Raw genomic sequence first — 27490 nt, forward strand, 5'->3', positions numbered from 1 at the left:
TGGTCATCTGAAATATTAGGGTCCTGGAGAATGACCCTAACCTTGGGTACCCCATCCATCCTTACCGCCTCAATAGCCGAAGAGGGCTCGCCAGGAAGAGGGGGGATCTCTACTACCACACCAAACCTCTCGCCAATAACTGAAAGAAGCCGGTGATAAACTGAGGGAAGACCAGGAAACCTGATGAAAATAGAAATTCCCTGCTTGTCCTCTTCAACTGGGTCAAAGCCTAGTTGGAAGGGAAACAAAAAAATCCTCCTGTAGCCTAGAAATAGAAACCCGGCCTGTAGCAGGTCTCTCGTGACGTCCGGGGAATCTAGGCACACCGAACATCCTTAAGGTGGGGGCAAGCTCCTGGGGAAGCACCGCAAGCATCCAATCTCTAGCTTGTGACCTGGAGGGGTGGGAGCCATGGATGTGTGCGAAGAGAGTCATGGAACACTCATGCTCCAAATCCTTTTGCAACTGCTGCAGCTCGTCTTTTGAGAAAGTGACGGTTCTCGCGACCGATGTGGGTGGTAACGGATTGACTGAATGGGAACCCATTCGTCAATCGAGGTGGGAAAGGCCGATTCAAACACAAAGAAGAACTCCGTCCGTTTTCCTGAAGCCCAAGAGACCCCTAAAGGAGAATAGGGTACTCCAAATGAAGGGAGAGGGTGAAAGGAAGGTGGGAGAGAGAGGAAAGAGCAAGGAGAGGAGGAGTCAGCAAAGAGAGAGGGGGGGCAGCAAGAGGAGAGGAGGGGAGGATAGAGGAGAGGAGGAGTGGAGGAGAAGGGGGGGGGGAGCAAAGAAAGACCCGCCGGGGGGGGGGGGGGGGCGTGCAGGCAGGCAGCAGCGCGGGGGAGGAGCTGGCAGCAGCGCGAGGGGGGGTTGCAGCAGCGCGGGAGGTAGAGAAGGGGAGAGAGGGAGGGGAGGCGGGGGGGGCGGGGGGAGCAGCAGGTAGGGGGGAGGAGAGGGAGGAGGCAGCGTGCGGGGGGGGCTGCAGCAGCGAGGGAGGGGAGTCGGGGGGGAGGCGGGGGGAGCAATAGGTAGGGGGGAGGGGAGGGAGGAGAAGCAAGGAGGGGAGGGAGGAGGCAGGGGGAGCAGCAAGTAGGGGGGAGGGGAGGGAGGAGGCAGCGCGCGGGGGGGGGGGGCTTGCAGCAGTGAGGGAGGGGAGTCAAGGGGGGAGGCGGGGGGAGCAGTAGGCAGGGGGGAGGGGAGGGAGGAGAAGCAAGGAGGGGAGGGAGGGGACAGCAAGGAGGGCAGCAGGAGGAGCGGGGAGCAGCAACAATCGTCAACATCCACTCACTTGAGCTACATTTTACCGCAGAGGTCCTGATTACAGATTGCATGTGAGCAACGAAAGCATCCCAAGCATAATCTATAGTAATAATACTTTGATGAGAAAGAGGCTGACATGCATCAGAAACCATGTCTTTGTAGGCATTATGCTGCAAGTAACTGTTGTTTACAATGAGCAGCCTTCTATGAAATAATCGATCATTTGGCATATCATGTAAAGATATTCTCAGCCAGACAGGAGCATGATCCGAATGCACAAAGGTATAACCACCCACATTTTTGAAGTAATATTGTCATAATGCTGTGGATTCCAACAATCCAGGCGTGCCTAATAAGAGGAAACTGCATTATGCTGAAATGTGAAACCTGGCATAAAAGGTAGAGATTCTTTCCATAAGTCAGTCAAACGGAGCTGAAAGCAAGAGCTGAGACCAATGATCTCTTTCAAATGGCAGCATATGAGTGCGTCCAGATGTATTATCTCCAGGTTGCTCCAGGTTGAGGAGTATTATTAAAATCTCCACATATGAAGGCATGATAACGCCAGGGATAGCTCTGCATGTCCTTCCATTTTGCCTCTAGCATGAGATGATTGTGGAGCATAAACTGAAACAAATTCAAAAATCTCTCCCTGGATTAAGCATTGCACAACAATCCTTCTTCCATAGATATCATTAAAAGCCACTGCAGGCTACAATTCATGTCTCACCAGAAAGACAAAAAGAATGCTGTCTAGCATAGAAAATATCATAACCATGAAAGTGTCCATGCTGTCCTGCATACATGTGCTGATTTCTCTTTGAAGAGCTACAATGTGAGGCTGTAATTTATTGAGATACACCCAAACGAGTTTCCATTTCCTAGTATCACACAAACCCTGTACATTGAGAGTCAAGCATTTAATATGTGACAACATATTTACAATATATGTACAGCAGCTAAGCCCAAAATGCAAGTCAAGTCTGTATATCCACCTCAAGATCAGGGCCCCTATCCTAAGGTAACACCATTGCCTTTGGAGAGGACAGCAAAGTAGCAATGTCCTCCTTCGGGACAAGAGTACGATTGGCTGTGACAGCAGTCCAAGTAATGCCTACACCCGAATTTTGTTCAGAGGTGTGACCATTAGACGAAGCCCCATTCCAAGTGCGAGGAGGTAGAGGTCTCCTGGCTGCAACAGTTTTTCGTGGAGTCTGCCAGACTTCCTACAAAGTCTTCTCTTTTCTTTTTAATTGAGAAGTAGAAGGGAGTGAAGCACTAGCATTTGCATTTGAAACAGCCGGAGCTTTGCCTTTATCTTAAGCAACATATACCTATTGAATTGAGTACCTTTGGTCTTAATTGCAGGAGTGCCAGCAAAATCCTTATTTTGCATCTGAATAGGCATAGAGTCCATTGGCATTTTTTGTGCATGCAAGGGGCATTGTGAAGCCATATTCCCAAATTTCTTACATTCAAAACAAGCGCCCGCAAACAAACCCCATTTTAGCTTGTAGAAAGTGCTACCCATTGCAACATGATTTATTGTAACAGAGTAGGACTCAGGAGTGGGATTATCACTATCCCATAAGATGCAAAATATGTTCGAATTCCCATTTGGCCTTGGAGGGCAAAATACTTTGCCCAAGGATGCTGCTTTTAGGCAAAAGTGAAGCCAAACATTGTGGGAAATCCACCACCTCCACCCAAACTGGACATCTATGACGAATAAGAGCCTAATAATCCTTGGTCGGCGACCAAGGGAGGAGGACATGGACCATGTGTTGTCCAAAGTAAAGACGAGAGTGATCCAAAAGCATCTGCTTATGCTCCTCATCTATCATAATGACCTCAAAAAAACCTCTTGCTGCATAATACACTTTTCGAACAAAAGAACCCCCAAGTGTAGCAGTCAACCACTTGCCAACACACACACACACACACTTTTTTTTTAAATTAGTGAAAGCTTTTATTGATTATATTACAAGAATAGTCACCTAAAAAAAGAGGCGCTAGAAAATGCATCAACTGAAGATCTCAGTATAAGCCAAATATGCATCCTGATCTATTTGGCGAGCTAGCAAGCAATCAAAGAAAGATTACTGCAGAGAATGCTTAAAGAAAGCAAACAAAGAAAAAATGGGATCACTAAAGACTTTACAATTGCGGGTCGGGAATCTCGCTCGTAGCCTTTGTCAAAGAGAATCCAAAAATTGTCGAGAAGAAGGGCAATCCTAGAATAAATGAGACACAGTCTCTTGAGAAATCAGACATCGTAAAGCGGGAGCAATATGCCTACGGGCCAGCAACTATCCAGATGGAAAAATTCTCAGAAGCACTCGCCATAAAAAAACCTGTTGCCGAAGTGGAACCTTGTATGTCCAAAGTTGTCGCAGTCTTTTTCTCCACCACTTAGCTGGCCGATACTTTCGCCAAAGAGAATTAGCCCTTTCTGAAACCCAGGTTGAGGCAAAAGGATTTTGTATAATGCAGGCACAGTAATATGAGATAGCCTCAAAGGACGAGAGGAGGACCCAAGGGAAGTCAATGTCCAATCCTCTAATCGATCTTGGAGTTCCAAAGGGGGAAGCGGAACCAAACGGAAAAGCATACAAGTGATTTGTTGCCACAAAGTACGATAATGAGAACCCAAACCATATTGTGTGGTTGCCAGAGAAAAGGGAAGCATAGAGCCATCATCATGAATAACATCAGCAACAGTATTGATCCCTTTAAAAGAAATAAAGTAAGAACGGCGAGGTTCTTGTAAAGCAAGCGGAGGCTGAAAAACTTTTGACCAGTGAATGCTTTCAGCCCGCAAAGAATTACCCATCAGAGACTGTCGACCATGCCATTCCAGTGAGACAGAATATGTTTCCATTCAAGAAGCAAGTTGGAGACCATAGGGCAGCTATGCAAAGTGCCATCAATGCACCCAAACAAGAAATCCCACTGAGCAGGTTGCCAATGACCAAAGGCAGGAGTACTGATATGTGTGAAGAGAGATTGAATCATGAGAGCCCAAGGCTGATCACCTTTCAGAAATTGCAGCAACATTTACCTCCTGTGAGCAAGGATGTGCACCTTGATATTAGTGATATTCAATCCTCTATGCAGTTTAGGGGAACAAATTCAATGCACCGAAAGCAGTCTGAGACTTTTTATGCCATGTTTGGAACGCCAAAAGATTTCCATAATGACAGACATAAAGGAAGCAAGGTCTGCCTTGGTGAACATGATCAAAGGCAAATAAAATTGAATGTACGCCACAAGAATGAACTGCACTACTCGGAGGCGAACATGTAAAGGCCAAGTTGCCAGTTTCCAATATTCAAGCTTTTTCCGGAGCTTGATTAGAACCCAATCAATTTGTTGTCGACGAGTAAGTCCCGAGCCCAAAGGACAACCAAGGTGACGAACTAATTGGCCTTAATTTTCGTTGGCTGAAGCAGTGGGGTCAAATTCAGTAACCTCCCTTGAGTGGCTCCAATGGTGCATTTCTCCACGTTGAGACTGCCATTCGCATCATTGACCCTTTGGAAGGCCAACCTAACCTTCATGACGTGCTCCTTACGTGACGAGAATATACAAAAATCATCTAAAAACACCTCCAAGAAATCCCTAAAATAAGGAGCAAACACTATCTGCATAAATCTTTGAAAGGTAGCAGGAGCATTGGTGAGGCCAAATGGTATTAGTTTGAATGCAAATGTCCCCCAGGGTGTGGCAAATGTGGTTTTAAGCACATCTTCTTCGGCAATTCTGATTTGATAAAACCCAGAGTAACCATCACAGAAAGTATACATCTCATGACCACTTACCTTCTCAAGAATGAGGTCTTGAAAGGGAGAGGATGATGGTCCCTCTTGGTGGCTGCATTGAGTTTCTTATAGTCGATGCAGACCTGCCACTTGTTGTTTTTATTTGGGGTGACTACCACTGGTGAAACCCATTCAGTATTGTGAACCGGAACAATAAACCCAGCTTCTACAAGCTTCTGCAACTCCGAGCGCAAAGCATCAGTCTGTAGGGGCCCTAATCTCCAATACTTCTGAGCCACAGGCTTCGCATCAAGCTTCAGCTCTATCTTGTGCTCTATGGCAGTCACATGGCGAAGGTGGTGGTAGCTAGTTGCAAAGAGGTCAGGGAAGTCTTTGAACATTTCTAGGAACTCGTCTTTCTCACTTGGAGTGAGGTCTGGGGAAAGCATAGATTCAAGCTGTTGAGGACTAGCTATTTTTACCTTTTTTGCAAGTGGCGGGGTCGGAGACACCCCCATCATGTAAACTTCCTCCTCTGAGAACTCCTCCCTCCCGTCTGATTCTTCCATTGATTCAGACATCGAGGATGAGAGTATATCACTGTCTTGCTCCTCTTCTTCTTCTGGTTCCGTGGCACCTGGTTGCACCGGGATCTTCTCCTTAGAAGCACCAAAAGACATGTGTCCTATCTTCTAATAGCTGACTGCATCACTCTTTCTCAACCATGGTCTCCCGAGTATGGCTAGGTAACTCCTAGCTGTATCTTCAATGTCCACTACATAGAAATTGACGGTGGTGGTCAACCCATTGAGAGTGATGGGCAAATCCTCAATGACTCCCAGGGTGGCGAGTCGTCGACCATCTGCTATCTTGATTCGAGTGGAGGAATGCCTTGTACATTTCAAATTCAATTTCTTCATGATTCGGAGCACCATGATATTACATGCAGCTCCCCCATCAACACACACATTTTTGACACGGCAATTATCTATGATGACATCGACTGTATATGGGTGCCGATCAATTTCTTCAGAGATAGAAGATACCTCTCTTACCTGTCCCTTTTTCTTGCTCCTTCTTGTTGAGAGCCCTTGTTGCAGCTCACGTCTCACCTTAGGGCTTAATGCTATTAGTTGAGGGAGCGTGATGCTCAAAGAGCGATGAGCAAGGTCCTGAACGACCGAATAGTCTTCTTGCCCCGAGCCGATAGGAAAATCCGAGGGCGACCACTTACTCCTGCGGGATCTTTTAGTCTTCTTTGTTGGTGGGTCTACCATCTCAGCATCTGAGGGCTCTGAGAAGGACACCTTCTTCCTGGGGCGGCCCGGTCCACGGTTTGGAGAGGGGTCCGAGGTGGTACGACTTCTTTTCCCAAGGTCAAGGATCTCTACGTCATAATCCTCAGTGCCTGATTCACTTAGAAGATTCACCCTTGGAATATTGGGACATTCCGTTCGATAATGATCCTTCTGGTGGCACTCGTAGCATACAACATTAGCACGGTCTCTTGGAGGGCGGTTGGCTTGATTTCTGATGCCCACCATCTCAAGCTGAAGATCATTCAGAACCTTGGCTAGGTCATTGACTCTAGGTTCTGTTGCAGGGGGGGCCTCTTTAGCTGGAGGGGCCGAGGGAGTAGAAAGGAGGGGGGCTCGTGGGCGAGGCTAGGGAAATCTTCGAGGCGGAGGGTGAGAATATACACCTTGTTGAGGGTAAGCATCTAAGGGAGGACCATACATTTGAGGTGGAGGCAGTGGATACATCCCTGATGAGGGGTGGGGGTATGCCCCTGAGTTAGACCCCCTAGGTTGTTGTTGTAGGAATTGAGGGGCTTGCGGAGGGACAATCGTCTTCTTTGAAGCGGGGTCAGACTGAACTTTATCAAACTTTTGAGCAATCTCATGTGCTAGCACCATAGTTTCTGGATTCTCCCATTTAAGCTTGAGGCGGAATTCGTCACTTGCTCCTGCTACAAGGTAGCCCAACACATGCTGAGTCATTCCAGCTCAAAATCCGGCATTGTCCTCTTGCATGGGAATTAAACGGTCCAAGAGCACGGCCGCTCAATCCACATATCGACGCGCCATCTCACCTTCTGATTGCTTCAAGTTTGCCACCTGCAGGTACACATTCTCTGGCTCCTCTTCTTTGCCGAAATACTCAATCATCACTGCTGTCAATCTTGGCCAGCTTTGGCGAACGTCTTCAGCCTGCTTCTCATACCACACTTGAGCCAAACCCTCTAGAAATGTGGGAAGAACCAACAACCATTTGTCTTCAGTAAGAAAGTTGAGAGAAACACAACGGCACTTGAAGGCCACAAGATACTCATTTGGATTTTCTTCCACCCGTCCACAAAACACGGGAATGTCGGCCATGCTTGGAAGATGGAAAAGAGAGAGGCAAGACGAGGCTTATCTATGGACAAACAATAGAAAGAGGAAGCTTGAACTGAAAATCGGGTGAAGCGGTGTTCTGCTTCAAGTTTTGGCCTTTCGAGATGCACAGGAGGATGCTTTGGTTTTTAGTGTCCAGGATGGTGGCAAATTGCTCAGGTCCACAGAGGACATCTTACTTAAGTCTGCTTTTCAGCCTATCAGGGTTGTAGGTCTTTTCGTGCAGGGATCAGATTCAGAGTGGTTCCTAGACCCAAACACCCCCGGCTACTCTCCACCGGGTCTTGGAGGCTCTGGCTCTATGGGGGAGTTCCCATCAAGTATTTGCAGTGGGACCCCGGAGAGTGGGAGTGGATTGACGCAGGGCATCGAGAGAAGAGCATCCCCTTCTTTCGTTACACAGTCAGTAATGCCAGGAGATATCAGCTTAGTACTAGAGATTGGAGACCTTCCAGAGTTCCTCATTGGGAGACTTTTGATATCACTGCGGATCTGCAGAGGTGCTTTAGGAGGAGACTCTGGAAATCCCACAGGAATAGAAAGATCACTATCTTCTTTTGGCTTTCTATCCATGGTGGGATTGTAGTGAACCTTTGGAGGTCCAGGTTCGGAGCCGACCCTACTTGCCCTCGATGCCTTTCTGCTTCGGAGACTATTCAGCATTGCTTATGGGATTGCAGACAGGCGAGGATGATTTGGATGGGGGTAGCCAGGATTTTCAGTCACTTTGTCCACTCCCCATTCTTTATGACATGGGGCTCAGTGGCTTGGCTTTCTCTTACAGGACCTTATGTTTTCTATGAGAGAGTTGACTCCTCTCGGGCCATTTTGGTTCGACGTCATCGGACTTTCATGATGACCACAACCTTTGCATTCCTTACAAATGATCACTCTCCTTCGTGGCTTGCAACTTTGTTGGGGTGGTGCTTCCACTCGCATCATGCGTGATTGAAGTACAAGCTTCACGTGCCCAGAAATCAGCAACTAGATTTCGAGCTTGAGGGATATGCTGAATTTTTACCTCTTCAAATTGGTTGCAAAGTTCCAATGCTTGTTGATGTCGTGGAACCAAGCCTTTGCTCCGAACCTTCCACCTTCCACTAACTTGTTCACACACTAGTTGAGAATCTCCTTGCACTTCAAGTTGCTTGACATGATGTTCTTGTGCCTTTTGTAGCCCAAAAATGAGCGCCGAGTACTCAGCTTGATTGCAAGTACTTGTAGGTGCAGACTTGCTATAACAATACTCCTCACCACCCGGTGAAGTGAGCTTCACACCCATGCCAGAAGCCTTGGTCGAAGGTTTGTAAGCTCCATCAAATTGAAGGATCCAAGATGTCATCACACCAAGACTAAAATTCGGACATCCCAAGTTTCTCGGTAGTCCAAGATAGGTAGAAGGAGAGGGTGGGGAGAATTCAACACTTGAGCCAAACGTTCGGCACCAAATAAACTTACAATCCTTTGTTGATAGTTTATCTTTAGACCAAAAAGAATTACAACTTGAAGCTCGAAATGAGGCACAAAAGGTTGATTAGATACAAATGGATTCCTTGGTCGAAACATTACCAACCATAGCCGAGGCCTAAAAACCTTTGTAGTGAGATTGAGAATAAACCATTCAAGACGAGCTTATCCATAGGAATTAACAAGCAGATGCGCCAAATCTCCCCCCAAGCTTGGGAAGCATCCCACCCTTCGATGAAGGACACCCTTTTAATTACCTCCAAAGCAGCAAGTAGCTCGATCACTGCACAATTAGTAGAATTAAAATCAAAGTTCTCCCAACGTATCAATAGTTCTTCACCTTAAACCAACCACGGTGTATCATCCCACCCATCGTCTCCTTGAACAATGCACTGGACAATCAGCCGTTGAAGGTCGACGTGAAGATCAAGAAAGAGATCTCGCCAATTGGTAGCCGTAATGAGCGGAGGACCAAGCACCAAATCCACCCTCCTCGTGTGGCATGCGTCCGTGAAGTGGACTTGGAAAAGTTCCGAATGGGCGATCTAGCAGGAGATGTGAATAGAGCACATGAAATGAAGTACTTTTGCTTTTTACAGCAAGAGTAAACTCCCCACGGTTAGGGTAAAATTTTCACTTCTGGTTCACTTGACGAAAATGAGGTCTGGGATTGTTCATGGATTTTGTCAGGGGAGATATGAGCATGGTTGTTTATACCTTGAGCTATCAGAAAGTGTTCATGGTAGTTATGCAGTTTTGAAGTTGTCATTTCTGGAGTTTTATGTTTCATGGGTCTTCTATGTATTTTCTGAGCTTGATCTCAGTCAGTAGGAGAGCTTGTCTTGAGCTGTATAATCCAGTGGGTTCTTTTTTAGGTTATATAGCTTTTAGTGGAAATGTGACCAGAGTATGAGTTGTAGCCGAAGGTGTGTAGAGACAAGGAGTTTCAATGAATGCCTTTTACCTTTTGATAGTGTTGTTCACTTGCTTTAAATGTGGATGAGGGTGGCTGTGAAGGTGGTCTGGGCTCTACTGCTTTTGTCCATCCAATGCCTAGACAGATGGTATCAGGTTGATCCGCAACATTGTGATGCTTTTACTTGTCAACTTTGGGTTGATCATGCCTTCACGTATTCTGATCATGCACCTCTTTAATTGAGGCTCTCCATGCATGACTTTCCTGATGACAGATTGCCTTGCAGAAGGATTTTGTTGGTGAATAACAATTATCTTGAACATGCTGATTTTAAAGCTATGGTTTCTGATGCCATTCAGCCTCTCTCTTCTCAGATGCTTTTTTATCTGGATTATGCATGGCAGGCTTTTGTTGCTCGAATGCAAGCTGTGATTCGGGATTATGGTAAATCATTTATGCGAGCCACATGGGAGGCTGTTGTGCATGCTAAACTCACTTGTCAGAGTGCGACTAAGCTTAGTCACCTTCGGCCTTTGTCTTCTGATAAAAGCATGCACTTATGTCAGGCCAAATTCTGTCTCCAATCAAATGATCGAAGAAAGCTTGCTAAATGGGAAACTGGATCTCGACAAAGGGCTTTTTTGGATAAAGGCTGTTCTTCGAAGCAAATCTTCAAAAGGGATGCGTCAATTTTACGAGCAAAAACCTGTGAGCAGGTTTATCTGAGCGTGTTTTTCAAGAGATTTTTAAAAATGTTTTTCTTTAGGAAACATGGTTTTTACACTTTTATTTTCACTAGAACTAGATCCCTTTATCATAAAAATATACAGACTAGTCACTCATTCATTTTTACACAACATAATTTTCTTATTTAGAGACATCCCTTTGTACCCCTGTTATTACCTTAAAAAAGTGTTGATTCCTTTAAGAAACATTCCTCATAATCACTCTCAATGTAATAATACTATGCATATATAATTACTTATTAACACATTTATATCATATGGCAATATCTTTTTAGTGTTTTTATAGCATATTTATGGACATGTTTCTAAAGAAGTTTAAATTACTATAAATAAGTATTAACTTGGGCTTATATATCATTCTCATAAAATACATGTAATATTTAATACTATATATGAAAGATTTTCCAAAATATAACTCCATAGATGTGCTCAAATGGGGTGTTCCAATCAATTGGAGTGGTTGAATGACTATATTTGGACATTGGATATGAAAGTTATGTCACTTTTAAAAGTGCTGTCCAAGGTAGTTTCGCCAGCGAAACTACCTTGGGAGACTTGCTTCAAAGGGGTTTCGCTGGCGAAACTACCTGGATGGCTTGCTTCAATGAGTTTTCTTTGAAGAAACTCTTTCATGAAGATAGGTTGAGAGAGGGTTGTCAGTGTCACCCCCTATTAAGTAAAAGTTGTAAGAAGGATCATAAGGGAATTTTTATAGAGAAGTCTACTCTACATGTGGGTTTCTTCAAAAGCCATCCCATTATGCTCTCACCATTCCTACAGATTCACCTAAAGATTTTTGTATAAAATAGGCATTGCTATAATACTTTGCATATTTCTAAGTGAAACTATGTTTTCTTCTGATCGATTTTTGCCATATTTATGCATAGTTGGAAGCTTTTTTTTTCCTTCGCTCAGACGCTCGGAAGATTTCGCTCAGAAAATGCTCATCCCCCTTCAAAAGCTTGCATTACAAAAGACAGGCTGCAAATATTTATCGGGTCCGGATGCCTCATGGTTCTTGGTCTTCATCTCGCTATGAACTTGCTGATTTTTATGTGCAGCACTTCTCCAACGATTTTGGGCATGTGGACTTTCCTTCTCTTGAGATTTTGTCTGCACGTCAGCTTCTTTTATAGTATGTCCATCCAATTCTTTCTCAAGCTCAAGTTTTAGAGCTAGAACTTCCCTTCACTAAAAAGGAATTGTCAGATGCAATTAAATCCTGTGATAGATGGAAATCTCCAGGATGGGATGGCCTCACTGTTGAATTCTTTCTTGCTTTCTAGGATAGCCTCAAATACCCTCTGCTGCAAATGGCTAATTTAGCTTGGGAAAATCAGCAAATGCCCCTGTCATGGAAAAAGGGATTGGTAAAGCTCCTTCCTAAGAAGCGGATTTCTAATTTTATCACTGATTGGAGACCAATCACGCTCATGCCAATCATTTGCAAGATCATAGCTAAAAGGCTTGTTGACCGTATCAAAGGCTATCTGCATGATGGGTTGCATCCTTCTCAATATGGCTTTGTTCCTCGTAGGCATATCATGGACATTATTGCCAATGCTTATGTTGGGATTGAATATGCCAAGTACATGCAGCAGGATGTTTTGCTCTTACAGATTGACATTGCAAAAGCTTTTGATACAGTTCAATGGGAGTTCATCTTGCAAACAATGTGAGCCTTGGGCTTTGGAATAAAAATGCAGCAGGTTATTTATTGGCTCTACAGAGATAGCAATGCTGCTTGTATTCTTTTTGGAAACATCTCTGAAGAATGGACTCTTCATAGTTTGGTTTGTCAGGGCTGTAGTGCCTTATTGTATGCTATTGCTACTCATCCTATGCTACAATACATTGATCATCTAATGGCTATACATTCTCTCCATGGTTTGAAACTGGATGAAAAGCACAACATGGTTGCTCATGCCTATGCTGATGATTCTTTCTTTACTCCAAGGAATACTCCGGCTGATCTTTCTGCTTTGATGCAAGCCCTTTCAGTTTATGGTTTGGCAGCTCCCTCCAAGAAACCCCAGTCTACCCTATCATAAGCCTTCTCAAAATCGAGAAGAAGAACTGCAATCTCCTGCTAACTCTCCTTCGCCCAGTGAGTGGTCAAAGGCTTTTACCCCTGGGTGATGAATTAGTCAGTTGGAATACAACTACCATTGGCAGTGCAGGAGCCTAGAAGCTCATATTTCCTTAGCTTGAAGGCGACCCACTCAGTTGCAGAAATCATTCATGATGATGGAATTGTTGGAATATGAAGCCAAAGTGAGTCTAAAATGAGTGTTCTAGGTGTGTTTTATAGTCTAGTGAGTCCTAGACATGCCACGTGTCATATTGGGAGTTATCCCATATACACTTTGGCTTTCTAGAGTCTAGTGTCACACTATATAGTGTTGTACTTGTCTATTGTCTATTATATCAATCAACATCAAGCTCTTTGATATCATGCGAGTACTTGTCCATTGCTTTCATTTTCTTTCCATTTCATTTCCATTATGCTTGTTATCTTTCCTTTCCATTCCTAGTGTTAGCTTGCTTCTCTCCCTACCACTATGATCTTTCATATGGTATCAGAGCCATGTTCCTAGCCCTGCTCTCTCTTTCCCTTTCCCTTCTAAGAGGTTGAGATGAGGGAGGCCAATGAAGCTACTCTAACTCCTCCTCCTTGGAAGGCTGCCCTCTTCTCTCCTTCCTTGAGATCTCTTCTCCACGCCATGATCTGCCACCTCTCTTCTCCTTCCTTTAGCTACATCTTTCTGTGACCTGCAGACGATATGATGCTTTTATCCAGAGCTAGAAGCAGAATCACAGCTTTGTGTCTTCAGCAAAGCTGTAGAGGACCTTGAGTAATACAAATTTTGTTTTTACATCATTGCAATCTGAGTTGTCTGTAAAAAGTTACAGCCCTTGCAAGAAGTGACAAAATTTATTTCTGCGCGCAAATTTTGTTCTGGAACTCAATGATTTGACAGCCCAAGCATGATGCAACCAGCTCAACGTGGAGCTGTCCATCCTCTTCATCGTTGAACTCTGCTCCAGCCCGCCATTTGATCCTTCTGCCCGACATTCTATTGGAGCTGCTCCGAGCTTAATGTGAGCTCCAAACACTTCCTGACTACTTTGATTATCGCCCGATTGTCCTTGGTACCCGAGCTCCACTTTTGACCGACTCTTCGAGTGCTCGTGACATCTCCAGCCTCTACTTCGATATCGGTGACTCTCCCTTAGCCATTTTGAGAGTCAGTATGTGAGTGCTCCATCTAGCTACCCCATGGACTTCACCGACACATCTTTTGGGGTATTCCTACCTAACGCTTCTTCGACATCGTCATCGTCTCGCAGGGATGTGCACACGTGTACAGTGGCTACTTGGAGGACATCTCTTATCATAAGAGATCTAATTTTTTATTACTACAGCTTGATGTATTTTGGGGTCCTCTGCCTTGGGTAGTCTCCCTAAAATGATATGTATTAAGTGTTTGGTTTTCATTGAGTCTAAAGGTCCTCCGCCTTGGATAGTCCTCCTAAAAAGATGTGTTGGTTTTTCTATTTTGGTGTGTGGCTTCCTAACATGTCCTGTTATGAAGCCAAGGGGGGTTGTACTGTGGGAGCCATATGTATTGGCTTTAATAGGTCTCGTTATCAGGCCTGGCCGAGTTTCAGGATGTTGGTGTATTCCTAGACCTATGAGCTGGTCATGTAGCCATGCCATAACATGAGCCTCTGAGCATATTGAGTCTCAAGCCATGAGAGTGCTTGGATCAACCTCTGAACACGCTCAAACTTTAACCTTTGAGTTACATAGGATGCACAGTTTGATGACTGTCATTGTCATGTTTTGTTCTTGGTTCCATTCCAGTAGTCTCTCACCTTGTCTTCATGGGGGGGTGTTGGAATATGAAGCCAAAGTGAGTCTAAAATGAGTGTTCTAGGTGTGTCTTATAGTCTAGTGAGTCCTAGACATTCCACGTGTCATATTGGGAGCTATCCCATATACACTATGGCTTTCTAGAGTCTAGTGTCACACGATATAGTGTTGTACTTATCTATTGTCTATTATATCAGTCAACATCAAGCTCTTTGGTATCATGTAAGTACTTGTGCATTGCTTTCATTTTCTTTCCATTTCATTTCCATTATGCTTATTATCTTTCCTTTCCATTCCTAGTGTTAGCTTGCTTCTCTCCCTATCACTATGATCTTCAAGAATTCCCCTTTTTTTTCCTGTGACTGCTGCAAAATTTAGTCTTGGTATGCATTACAGATTCATGTGACAAACTATTGTTGGAATGCTTCAGCCTTTGCAGCCCATTGCGCCTTTAAAGCTTGAGGACCGTGTTGTCGCCCTTTGAGGCTGTCACATATTACTGTCTCTTCTTTATATAAAGTGTTTTTTCCTCCACCATGGGTTTCTCACAAGACATATCAGCTTTGGCGAATGAATCGCATTGCCAAGTGGTGGTGGGAGAGATCGAGACAGATTTGAAATTCAAAAATTCCACTCCAACAATAGGTCTTCTTGTGGCGACTTTTGTTGGGAGTTCTTCCTTCTGGGCAATTTGTGGCACGCGGGAGTACTGCTCCGGCTGTTTGTTGTAGATGTTTGGCTCCACAAGGAGTCAGTGCCTCATCTCTTTTGGCATTGCTCCCATACTCATGATTTTTAAAGCTTCCTTGGGCAGTGTTTGCGAGCTCGCTTTCCAAATGCTACCTTTGGAAAGTTCTTCTGGATCTTTGGGATACACCCACCTAGACAGGATTTTGATCTGTTTTTTGTTTGCGTTCGCTATTGGGCACTCTGGACTCTATGGAAGGATAGAAATCATATAGTCTTTGGTGATCCTACTTTTTTCAATTTTTCTTTCTTCAGGCACTCTCTGTAGTAATCTTTCTATGATTGCTTGCAAACTAAGTACATAGATCCTGATGTCTATCTATGTTATACTGAGATCTTCTCGTGATGTAATGTTCCACATCCTGTCTTGGGATAGTGATTCTGTAATATAAAGTAACAAAATTTTCACCCAAAAAAAAAAAGGGGTGTGTGTGTGTGAGAGAGAGAGAGAGAGAAGAGAAGAATCAGAAGAAAAAGAAGAAATCATGTTTTGGGGGCCTGTCGATGAAGCAAACTAGCCCGTCGATGAAGACTATATAATCTTTTGGGGGCCCGTCAATGTAAGGTCGACGAGGAACCAACTAGCAGAAGCAATGGTAGTAATCGTAGGACAGAAACAACGGGCTATTACAATTATGGGTAGAGAAAGAAGAGTGATGAGCGAGAAGGTTCTCATTAACAAAGGCCTGCCATAGGTAGTTGTAGGCCAAAAAAGACAAACTAAGCAGAATGACGGCCTAATTTTGTGCAAATGCGCCGGTCAAGATTGATTTGCTTGAGGACTAGAAATATGGCTAGGACATGTTCTAGAACACAAGGGAGAAACCTCATAGACAAACTTTAAGACAAAAAACTCCTCTAGAAAACAACGAAAGCTGCAGCATTCTCAGAGATGTCAAGGTATCATATCTTGAGCTCAGGTCCATAGTAGTGATAGAATCATCATGACCCCAACAAAAATCCATTTGGTGCTACCTACCTAGTCTCCACCTGAATAAGGGGTGCATGCCTGTATGCATCGAATAAAGAAATCCTTCCAAGGCTCTTGCCTAGGCAAAAGTAGTACCACAAACTTGCAAAGTAATGCCCTGCACTTCAAGTCTGGGTCTATGATATTGAGACTCCTTTTGTGGGAATGATCAACGTCTTCCAAGCCACCCTAGCCATAGTATTTGCGGTGCCATCTAGCCCATTTCACAAAAAGTTCCTTACAGGTCTCTTGCACTAAGTAATGCAATCCCTAGAGTTACACCAACAAGAGCAAACATACCATGCCATGGCCTAAAAAACCTAGTTAACAACCACCACCCTAGAGGCTAGGCCCAATTTGGTTGGACTCTAGAAAAGGAGTTTTGTCATGATGCTCTCCAACACTGTAGCAAATGTTGTGAAGAAGAGATACCCATACCGACTTGGCATCCTATGATGGGAACACCAGTCTGAATTCATGTAAATCCAAAATCAGCCCCCCAATCTAGAGTGTCCTCATCATTGATCCAAAAAGCCATTAGATTTGTTCCAAATAATGTGCGCAGCAGCTGCAGTACAAAACAAATCCAAGGCTTCCTTGAAGTGTTTGAGGAGTGGCATCCAAAAAACCAATAGTGCCATCTGCCAACTCACAGTCTAAAAGTTGTTCGTTATGTCTTAGGGGAAACTTCAGCCCAAAAAAATAAGCTCATGATTTGAGAAAAATGCTCATAGCTTCAGCCACAAATAGAAAAAGAAAAGGGATGAGATGGTATCCCCAACGGACTGATCTAGAACTCTGCAATCTCTCCACCCGATTCCTCTGATAAGCACCTGACTGTAGGCTGATCTGTACAAAGAGGAGACCCCTCTAATCCATGCCTTTGAGAAACCAAAATGATGAAGCGTTCCCTCTAGGAATTCCCAACCTACACTATCATAAGCTTTTTCAAAATCCAATAGTAGAATGGGTAATTTATTGCTGCTATGCTTTGCCCAATCTGGAAGCCCATGCACAAATCCAGTATGTGTGTCATGGATGAGATCCGTAAGAAAGGGGATGCAAAGTGGAGAATTGCTAAGAATTGCAAAGTAGAAGTCACTCCAATGGAATTCAGGGAACAATTGAACACCAAATATGACACTTAGTGAGTAGACCCAACATGTTATCAACAACTGGTTGGGAGTCTATTGTATTTGGGAAACACCCTGGTTGCTCTATTAGTTTGCATCTACACCAAAGGAGACACAATAGAAGGCTTGTCTTCACATGCTTTGATATCTGAAGGGTACCACAAAATATGAATCACCTACCAAAGTGGAATCAGCTTTTATGAGTATTGTGATTTCGACTAGGCCAGGGACATGATCACGTAGTGATCCAATTCCAGATATTGCTTCATTTTTGGATTTGGTCTATCTCATGGCTTATCAAGCAGCAACCCACAGTGGCTCTAACTTCAACGGAGTAGAGTACCAATGAATATAGATAACTGCCTCTTCATACTAGATCCCCTCGCGCAAGAGGAAGTAGCTTGAGCGGCAAGTGTTGCACAACATCCTTGCTAAGTTTTGCTGCGGCCTCAAGCCACAAAAGATTTCTGATTTCTTTTCATTGGTGGTGCACGATGGACTTCCCATTGGCCCTTGGTTGCAGACATGAGAGATGGTACCTATCATTATTGCATGCTAGGAGTTCAAGAGATGATCTCCCATTGCTTATCGAGTAGTCCCCAGTATAGGTGACCTAGAAATACTACCTCAGAATCATCTTGTGGATGAGGTGCATCCACTGGGACTTCACAGCTGTGTGTTCATGTGGGGGATGGTACGCTTGCTAAGTGAGGGGAGGCATGCCTTTCCCATTGAGATGTCTCCCCTACCTACTTTTGTGAATCTGGAGATAGTGAATGCATCAAGAGATCCATGAGGCCTTTCCTCCTTCTAAGCAATGGGAGCAAACTATCCACATGAGATTGGTTGGGAGACGCTGCTACATTACAGCCTAGAACATCTTGGTAGTACTGTGCAGTTTGGTGAGGGGCACATATCAAACCTGCTACCACTCTCATCGACATCCAAAACAAGTTATAGAGGGTTCACAAAGACAACTGATAAACGTCATCATTTTTCTTGCAGGCATTGTCTACACTGATGGATCAAGCAATTTGGTCCTGCACACTAGTTGATGCAACATAGGCAGTGAGCCAAAACCCGGTGAAGCAGGCTGCATGGAAGCCAACCTTTCCCTTGTTTTTTATCAGCCTCTCACAAGTGGATGACTTGTGTCATTGTCAAATCATTTAATAGAAGGGACTTTTTTTTGGGGGGGGGAAGATGGTGTGACTAGTAAATTTTAGCTTTCACATCTTATTGATATTAGCTTAATGGTTGCTAGTTGATCAGTTCCCGTAATAATTCTGCAAGAATGCTAACATGATTGATGTCTGCATATTTGACTGCTAAGAAAAGAAATGTACCTGTAAATCCCATCATGGTACTTCAGATTTACGACAAATGGTGGAACTGAGCTCTGTACAAACTCAGAATATTGTTGAGCAGACAATTTTGCATCCTCAAACATTTGTTGATATTTTCCTGACACTGGAGAATGTAAATGTGCATCCTCAGGGGTCCTTTGACTGTATCTTACGAGACACTTTGTGAAAGTTATTATGGATTCTTCCACTAGTCTCCTTATTTGATTAGTCATTAGTACAGACATGGCTTCATAAAAACCCTCTAGATATTGGTTCGGTGGTATGGGAACTGCCTGCTTTAACAGATTTATGGCAATGGGAAACCATTCCTTGTCCAATGACTCTTTTACACTGCATGCACATGAATTTTCTCTTAATACAAACTCAGGAAGCTGAAAAGGCATCCTTGCCCGGAAGTCACCAGAATCTACATCCAAAAATAGTTTGTTTGCAAATGTATTTTGCCAAATGGCTGCAATTTCTAATGACAAGGGATGCAATCTGTGAAGTGTTCCTGCCACTGCTCCATGGGCATCCAAGACTGCAGCACGCCACTCTGGAAGCAATATCTGAATGGTATGGGTCCTTGAGAAATAAGACGTTGTAATCACCTGAAGGATTATATCAATATCCAAGAGCCCAAGTCTTTGTTGCTCTGATTCATCCTGTACAATATAGAAAATCATTTAGTACTCCTCAAATGGCACTATCCAAACATACATTATCCTATTTGTGAACCGTAATTTCCATCTCATTTAATGTGGTGAGCTATGTACCTTTTTGGAAGCCATTTCACCTTATGATGAAAGATTTTCATAGAATCTCTGCTGAGAAAATTTAACAAAGCCTCGCCGAGCTGCTGCTCCTCCCCGCTCCCTTGCTGCACCCTCTCCCTCAGCCTGTCCCTCCCTCTCTCCCTTGCCCTCAGCCCCTCCCCCTCCCTCAGCCCCTCCCTCTCTTCTCCTCCTCCCCCTTCAGTCCGCCCCCTTCCCTTCAGCCCGCTCCCTCTCCCCCCCCTCTCAGCCTGCGCCTCCGTCCCCTCCCTGCCTCTCAGCCTGCCCCTTCCTCTCCCTCTCCTCTCCCTCTCAGCCTGCGCCGTCCCCTCCCGGCCTCTCCGCCTCTCCCTCTCCTCTTCCTCTCAGCCTGCGCCGCCCCCTCCCTTCCTCTCAGCCCGCCCCTCCCTGCCCCTCCCTCTCCTTCCTCTCCCTCTCCTCTCCCTCTCAGCCTGCCGCCGCCCCCTTCCTCCCTCTCCTCTCCCTCCTCTCCCTCTCCTCTCAGCCCGCCGCCCCCTCCCTGCCCCTCAGCCCGCCCCCTTCCTGCCTCTCCTTCCTCTCATAGCCTGCCCCCTCCCTCCCTCTCAGCCTGCCCCCTCCCCTTCAGCCTCTCAGCCTCTCCCCTCTACCCCTCCCCTCCTCGCCACTTCCCCCGCTCCCTCCTCACCTCCTTTCCCTGTTTTCTACCCCCCTATCTCCCGCAGCATTTCTTGGAGCGAAAGGAGCCTCCAAATTGTCAGAGTCGGCCTTCTCACCTCAATTGGCGATGGATACTCCGTCAGCCGATCCTACTCCACCTCCACCGGCCGCGAAAACTATTACCTTTTCTAAAGACGAGTTGCAGCAGCTCAAGAAGGATGTAGAGATTGAATGCTCTACCACGTTGCTAGCACGCATCTTCGGGTCTCACCCCTCCAGATCTCAAGCCAGAGACTAGATGCTTGCGGCTCTCCCCCCAGACCTCACTCCACAATTGTTAGATGTTCGTCTTCTGGGACGAGGTTTTTCCCAAGTTGTTTTTGACACTCCAGAGGCTGCGAGCACTGTGCTCAAAGCTGAGTTTTTACACCTAGGACACAGGAAGATCTTCTTTGAAGCCTTTGTTGGGATATCTCAAGGTGTATGCCTCAGGCACACCTTATGTTTCTATGTGTGAGTGCTAGAGGCACAGTTAGGTGCCCACAAGCACAGTTAGGTGGTGGAAAAGCCACATAGGATGATTGAGTGAATCTAGGAGCAGATTGAGGAGATGATTGTGGAGCTTTGAGGTCATCAGTGATGTCAGTGACCTTGTATGAGGTGCCTACTTAAGGACCTCTTTCTTCTTCATTCTATAAGCAAGTATTCTGAATTTGTGTCAACTCTACTCTTTCCTTTCAGTGTTCCAACATGGTATCAGAGCCATTTGATCCCCCTTGAGCCCATTTCTGCCACATCATCTTCTTCTTCTTCTTCTTCATCTTCTTCTTCTTCATCTTCTTCTTCTCCATTTTCCTCTTTCTTCCCAAAATCTTTGAGAGCTTGGTTCTCCATCTACAAACGACCATTGCCCAAACCCTCTGAGCTGGAAACTCCTCTAGTATGGGCGAACTTCCACCTGCAAGCAATTGAAGAAAAAACGTCTGTGGTGGCTGCCATTCTCCAAACAGCGAATTTCTTCTCTTGCTCAATACTCCCTGCCTGCTCCGCCATTGCCTGAGCCCTCTTAGGAGTAGATGGGCGACCTCAAGACGAAGATTTTGAGCCATTTTTCAAGTCATTTGGTTTAGTAATGAGGGAGAAATCATCAAAACTCAGTTTCAGCCTGTAGCAACTCTCCCGGGCAAAAGTGCGCACCATTTCGTCCAACCTCTGTGCTGGATCTTCTCTGGTATATGAGCTTTCTTTTTCTTCAAAAATCCCTCTTTTCCTTGCTTTGAAGAGTGAGCTACAAGCCCTCCAAGTTCAGCTTTTCATTTTTGACAGTTTTGGACAAGTTTTGAAGATGATGCTACATAAAATGCTACTCTAGCATTTCTGGTCTTTTGAAGTTTTCAATAACTTCATTACAAGTGTTGCTTCAGTTTTGTTTTGACTTGCTAGACCTGGTTGTGATTGGAAAGTGTTTATTTTTTCCACTTCTATGAAGCATGTAAAAGGAAGCATCATTGTTTGAAATCTAGTCACTACTATTCGCTACATTAAATGCTTATATTTTGAAGCATTTCAATTGTTATTCTAAGCCCTGTAAGAGAGAAGACACTACCCAATACTTGGGTTAGAGCCTCTCATGGCTTGCTTATGCAAAATATGTGAAAAGCCAAAACATAAAGCAATGTCTTGTTATGCTGTCTTGTTATGCTACAAAGGATGAAAATGCCAACCTGACTTCCTTGTTGAAGATTGCCAAAACAATGGTTGCCAAAAAGGAAGCAACTACAGAGATCTACCCTCTCATGGCACTTTTATTTGACTCCAAGTACAAGAAAAAGATGAAGCTCAGATACCTAAGATATGCTTCTCTACACAACTATGGAGATGACAAGATAATTGTTCTCTTGAAGGATATGACTTTCAGATCCACTTGTTCTATCATAGTACCATCTTATAAGGCACTAGACACTGCCCATGTGGTAAGACCTTGCCTTGACATGGATATTTTGCCTCCACAAGATGAGGCATCCCATGAAGATTATGCATTTTAAACTCATCTCTATGTATGCTCCAGATCTCTCTTTTTATGTCAAGGTACTCAGCCTGGATAGTCCTCCAAAATGAATGAAAATAAATTATTGTGTGTTGTGTGTAAACACCTCTGGTCACCTTATGATGTAAGCCATGTGTATGTTTTGTTCCATGGTACCTCCTACAGACATTGTCTGCATGTACATGTAGGGGAGATAACCATTGGAAGGTCTGTTTGTATCCCTTTCTGTTTACCTTACACCCAAGGAAACCCTTGCTAGCATGAGAACCTAGCCATAGATTTATCCTTGACCACCATGAGATGGCATGAGAAACTATGAGACTAGATGTATCCTTGACATAGCCTGAGGCATCTCCTTGAGGGGGGGTTTGTTGGGATATCTCAAGGTGTATGCCTCAGGCACACCTTATGTTTCTATGTGTGAGTGCTAGAGGCACAGTTAGGTGCCCACAAGCACAGTTAGGTGGTGGAAAAGCCACATAGGATGATTGAGTGAATCTAGGAGCAGATTGAGGAGATGATTGTGGAGCTTTGAGGTCATCAGTGATGTCAGTGACCTTGTATGAGGTGCCTACTTAAGGACCTCTTTCTTCTTCATTCTATAAGCAAGTATTCTGAATTTGTGTCAACTCTACTCTTTCCTTTCAGTGTTCCAACAGCCTTTCATATTGGTTTCGACCCAGTGGAGGCAGATAAGGAAATCTTTTCGCTCTTCATCAGATTTCCCGGGCTTCCCCAGGTTTACCATTGACTTCTTTCTGTTATTGGGGAGTATTTTGGCGCGGTTGCTGAGATCCCACCCCTCCCTGGGTTGCCATTGACTGCAGCAGAGGCAACCAAGGCTGATGGGGTACCTAGAGTTAGGGTCCTCTGTAAGGATCCTAACCTCAAGATGGACCATGTTATGATCCAGCGCCCGGATGGTTCCTTTTTTCGCCAGAGAGTAGAGATTTCAGGCAGACAGGACCAGTGCAGGATATGCAGGACCATTGGACACTTTGCCAGGGATTTCCCCAGGAAGAAGAAAAGGCCCAAGAAGCCCTCTGGTACAGCTACCGCCCCATGGCCTCGACAGGGGGGTGGTACAGGTCCAGCACTTGCTCCTCGGCCTCGACAGAGGGGTGGTACAGGTCCAGCACCTGCTCCTCGGCCTTCGCATGGCGGTCCTCCCTTGGATGGTGGTGGTACAGGTCCAGCACCTGCTCCTCGGCCTCGACAGAGAGGTGGTACAGGTCCATCACCTGCTCCTCGACCCCCACCTACCTCAGGGGCACGCGACGCTCTCCAGTGGGTTCCGGCACGTGTGCAGATCCCTCCTTCAGTTCACGAGAGAACATTAGTGGAATCTGCTTCACCTCGAGCTGTCCTTCCAATCTCACCTCGCACAGTCCGAGACAATAAAGCTTTGACCTTCTCCCCGGTTGCAGCTTCTTCCCTAGAACTAGCGGTGCCAGACGCTCTTCTTGAGGCAGTAGAGGTCTCCGCCTCTGGGCAGACACCTCTGGGCAGACACAGGATAGAGAGCAGTCTTCACTTCCTCCCTTGGATAGGGGGAAGGGGATGGTTTACAATTGATCCTCTTCCCTCAGAAGGGATCCTTTGCACTCCGGTGTTTGGCTTGCTTCACAGGAACTCATTTTCAGCCCTGGCAGATGGTTCAGATTTCCCAGAGGAGGAGTTTGTGCCCGCTACTTTTGGGGAGCCAATGATTGGGTTTCCTATTGACAGGGCTTCTTCTTCAGGTGGCAGGGTTCTTTCCCCTGTTGATTTTCCGCCACTTGGTTCCATTCGTCCCTCCTCGAGCAGGAGGTCTTCCCCTGTTGAGGGGTTTGTTTCCGCCACTAGGTCGGGTAAGGTGTTCCACTCTACATCCTCCCGTCGATAAGGATTATTAGTTGGAACATACAGGGCCTAGGTGTTGTCCCACATCGCCGCCGTAGACAGCTGATCCAGGATCAGCTTCATCCAGGTCTTACTGGGGGTTCCATTGATATCTTATTTATTCAAGAGCACAAACTGGATTCTAGAGATTGTGCCAAGTCCGGCAAGTTGCTTTCTAGCCATACTTTTTGGTTGCGTGCCTTGGGCACCAGGGGGGGCACTTCTATTTCAGTTTCGCAATCGGTTCTCCCCTTAGTTGTTGGACACGGAGTCATTATTCCCTCTAGAGCTCAGTGGATTATTCTTTTGATTGGAGGGCGTAAGGTTAATTTCCTTAACCTGTATGCCTCCAACATTAGAGGGGAACGTGTCCTTATGTGGAAGGATTTGCTCTCCTGGGCCCCCATTGCGGATTCATGGGTGATTGGAGGTGACTTTAACATGGTTGAGTTACCGTCAGACAAAAAAGGGGGTAGAGAAGGCAGACTTCACTCTTTGGAGAGAGCAGCTTGGGATGCCTTCCTTTTTCACTTCTGTGGCAGAGATACTTGGTTGGACGATGCCTTGTGCCATTTTTTAGGTCTTGGTATGAGATTGGCATCAGTGCCATTCTCCACTGGTGGCATTCTCCAGCCAAAGTCCCTCCTCTTCTCTTGGTCGAACAGGAGGCAGCAGAGCCTATTCATGCATGCATTGACAGATTCTATGTAGATGATTGGGCACTAGAAAGAGGTGGATCGGTATGCATTGCTGATGGGGTTTCCACTTCAGACCACTTTCCTGTTGTGCTGGCTATCTCAGAGCCTCACTTGAGGCATAGCTTCAAAATTTCTATGCCACCCTTCTTACTGCTGATCTTGAGACACATGATAGAGAGGATGCTAGAAAGGCTATTTGGCAAAGCATCCCTGTGTTGGTGAATCCGGGTATGCATGTTTTGCTCGATGCACATTTCACCAACACAGAGTTCAGGACTGCACTTTCAGCCCTTCACAAGGGCAAGTGCCCAGGTTCGGATGGCCTCACCCCGTCTTTTTTCATTGCATTTTGGGATATGATTGGAGACTACATTACTTCAGCCCTGCAAGCCATTTGGGACTCTGGCGAGACGCCTAGGTCGCTTACAGAGGGTCTCATCCACCTTATCCCGAAAGGAGGTTGCAGAAATTTAGTGTCCCAGTGGAGGCCTATCACACTTCTGGGGACTTGTTACAAGATTCTGGCCAAGGCAATCAGCCTCCGATTGCAGCCCCTTCTCCCTGATCTTATTCATGACACTCAGACGGGATTTGTGCATGGCAGAAGCATTTTTTATAACATTTTCTCTTTCTGGGAAGCTTTAGAGTGGGCCATGCAAAGTGGCCAGAATCTAGCCATTCTACTTTTGGATTTTGAGAAAGCTTATGACTGAGTAGATTGGGGTTTTTTGGAGGGCACCCTTCTACGCTTTGGCTTTACTGATGCTTGGATCAGAGGTGTTTCCTCTTTGTACAGATCAGCCCACAGACAGGTACTTATTGGTGGGGTAAGGGGTGAGAGATTTCAGATTTCGAGATCAATCCGTCAGGGATGCCCCCTTGCTCCTTTCCTTTTTTTGTTCGTGGCCGAAGCTATGAGTATCTATGTTAGATCTCAAGCTGACATCTTTGGGCTGAGACTTCCCATCAGAAGGGAAGAGGAGCTACTTGACAGTGAGTTGGTAGATGACACAGAAGTTTACTTGGATGCCACTCCACAGACGCTCACTTCTTTCAGTACAGCGTTGGATTTATTTTGCTTGGTGGCAGGGGCGCAGATAAATTGGCATAAATCCAATGGCTTTTGGATCAGTGATGAGGACACTCCAGTTTGGGGGCTTGACATAGGATTCACTTGGGTTCAGAGGGGTGTGCCTATCAGGTATTTGGGCTGCCAGGTCGGCTTGGATATTTCTTCCATGCAGCAGTTTGCTCCCGTTTTGGAGAGCATCAGGAGGAAGCTTCTTTTTTGGAGCTCAGCAAAGTTGGATCTTGCCTCTAAGTTGTGGTGGTCAACCAGGTCCTCTTGGCCACGGTCTTGGTTTGTTTGTTCATGCTGGTGCCGTTCTAGGGACTGCATCATTCAGCCCAGAAGACCGATCAGAAATTTTCTTTGGAGTGGGCTTGATGGCACAGTAGATGCCTTAGCCAAGGTGGCTTGGGATACCCTCATCCTCCCTACACAGGAAGGGGGTCTCAATATTATTGATCCAAATTTACAGTGCAAAGCTTTACTTTGCAAGATGGTGGTGCGGGGACTTATGCCAAGGCAAGAACCGTGGAAGGAATTTCTTATTAGCAGCATACAGAGGTGCACACCTTCTTCAGGAGGAGACTGGATGAGCAGTGTTAGGTGGATCTTCACCATAGCCCACCTCAGATCACCTTCGTCCCCTCTCATGGTTGCCATTCTGAAAGTTTGGGCCAGTTTCAGAAGCACTCTTTGGTGTATTCCTCCTTCCTCTCGTGAAGAGATTGATAGGCAACCCATCATGTGGAATGACAATATTTTAGATGATCATGGCAGACCACTGGGTGGCTCACTCTACATGCAGTGGTCCAGGTGGGAGAGGGGACCTGCATCATCTATGGGGTCTTGGAAAGCTTTCCGTAGGCTTCCAGAGGAGACCAAATCAAGGTTGACAGGACATCTCAGAGGGAGTGTAGGGAGGATCTTGCAGATTGAGGCAGCCCTTCCAGAGGTTTGGGTAGACACGGATGATATGCCACTCACTTCCTCCACTTGGGCAGGTACTTTTACGAGAGGCGGTGCTCCGCTTCAGGTTTTGTCCTTTCGAGATGCACAGGAGGATGCTTTAGTTTTTAGTGTCCAGGATGGTGGCAGATTGCTCAGGTCCACAGAGGACATCTTGTTGAGTCTACTTTTCTACCTATCAGGGTTGTAGGTCTTTTGGTGTAGGGATCAAATTCAGAGTGGTTCCTAGATCCAGACCCCCGGCTACTCTCCACCGGGTCTTGAAGGCTCTGGCTCTATGGGGAAGTTCCCATCAGGTATTTGCAGTGGGACCCCGGAGAGTGGGAGTGGATTGACACAGGGCATCGAGAGAAGAGCATCCCCTTCTTTCGTTACACGGTCAGTAATGCTAGGAGATTTCAGCTCGGTAGTAGAGGTTGGAGACCTTCCAGAGTTCCTCATTGGGAGACATTTGATATCACTGCGGATCTGCAGAGGTGCTTCTGGAGGAGACTCTGGAAATCCCACAGGAATAGAAAGATCACTATCTTCTTTTGGCTCTCTATCCATGGCGGGATTTCAGCTCAGTAGTAGAGGTTGGAGACCTTCCAGAGTTCCTCATTGGGAGACATTTGATATCACTGCGGATCTGCAGAGGTGCTTATGGAGGAGACTCTGGAAATCCCACAAGAATAGAAAGATCACTATCTTCTTTTGGCTCTCTATCCATGGCGGGATTGGTGGGGTAAGGGGTGAGAGATTTCAGATTTCAAGATCAGTCTGTCAGGGATGCCCCCTTGCTCCTTTCCTTTTTTT

The 27490-nt window shown here is 45.6% G+C and overlaps 1 protein-coding gene across 1 annotated transcript in view; it reads right to left on the reverse strand.

The window, feature by feature from the left end:
* LOC147902242 (uncharacterized) overlaps nt 1-27490 on the reverse strand; it is an 88588-nt gene that overhangs the window by 3979 nt on the left and 57119 nt on the right. The window contains exon 5 of the mRNA XM_087374463.1: nt 18623-19275. Coding sequence (XP_087230589.1) covers nt 18623-19275 — 653 coding nt within the window. The remainder of the gene's footprint in view (nt 1-18622; nt 19276-27490) is intronic.

Source organism: Dipteris shenzhenensis, chromosome 5 (genome assembly GCF_047967505.1).
Source record: "Dipteris shenzhenensis isolate YYH24624 ecotype China chromosome 5, Dip_SZ_1.0, whole genome shotgun sequence".
Lineage (NCBI taxonomy): Eukaryota > Viridiplantae > Streptophyta > Polypodiopsida > Gleicheniales > Dipteridaceae > Dipteris > Dipteris shenzhenensis.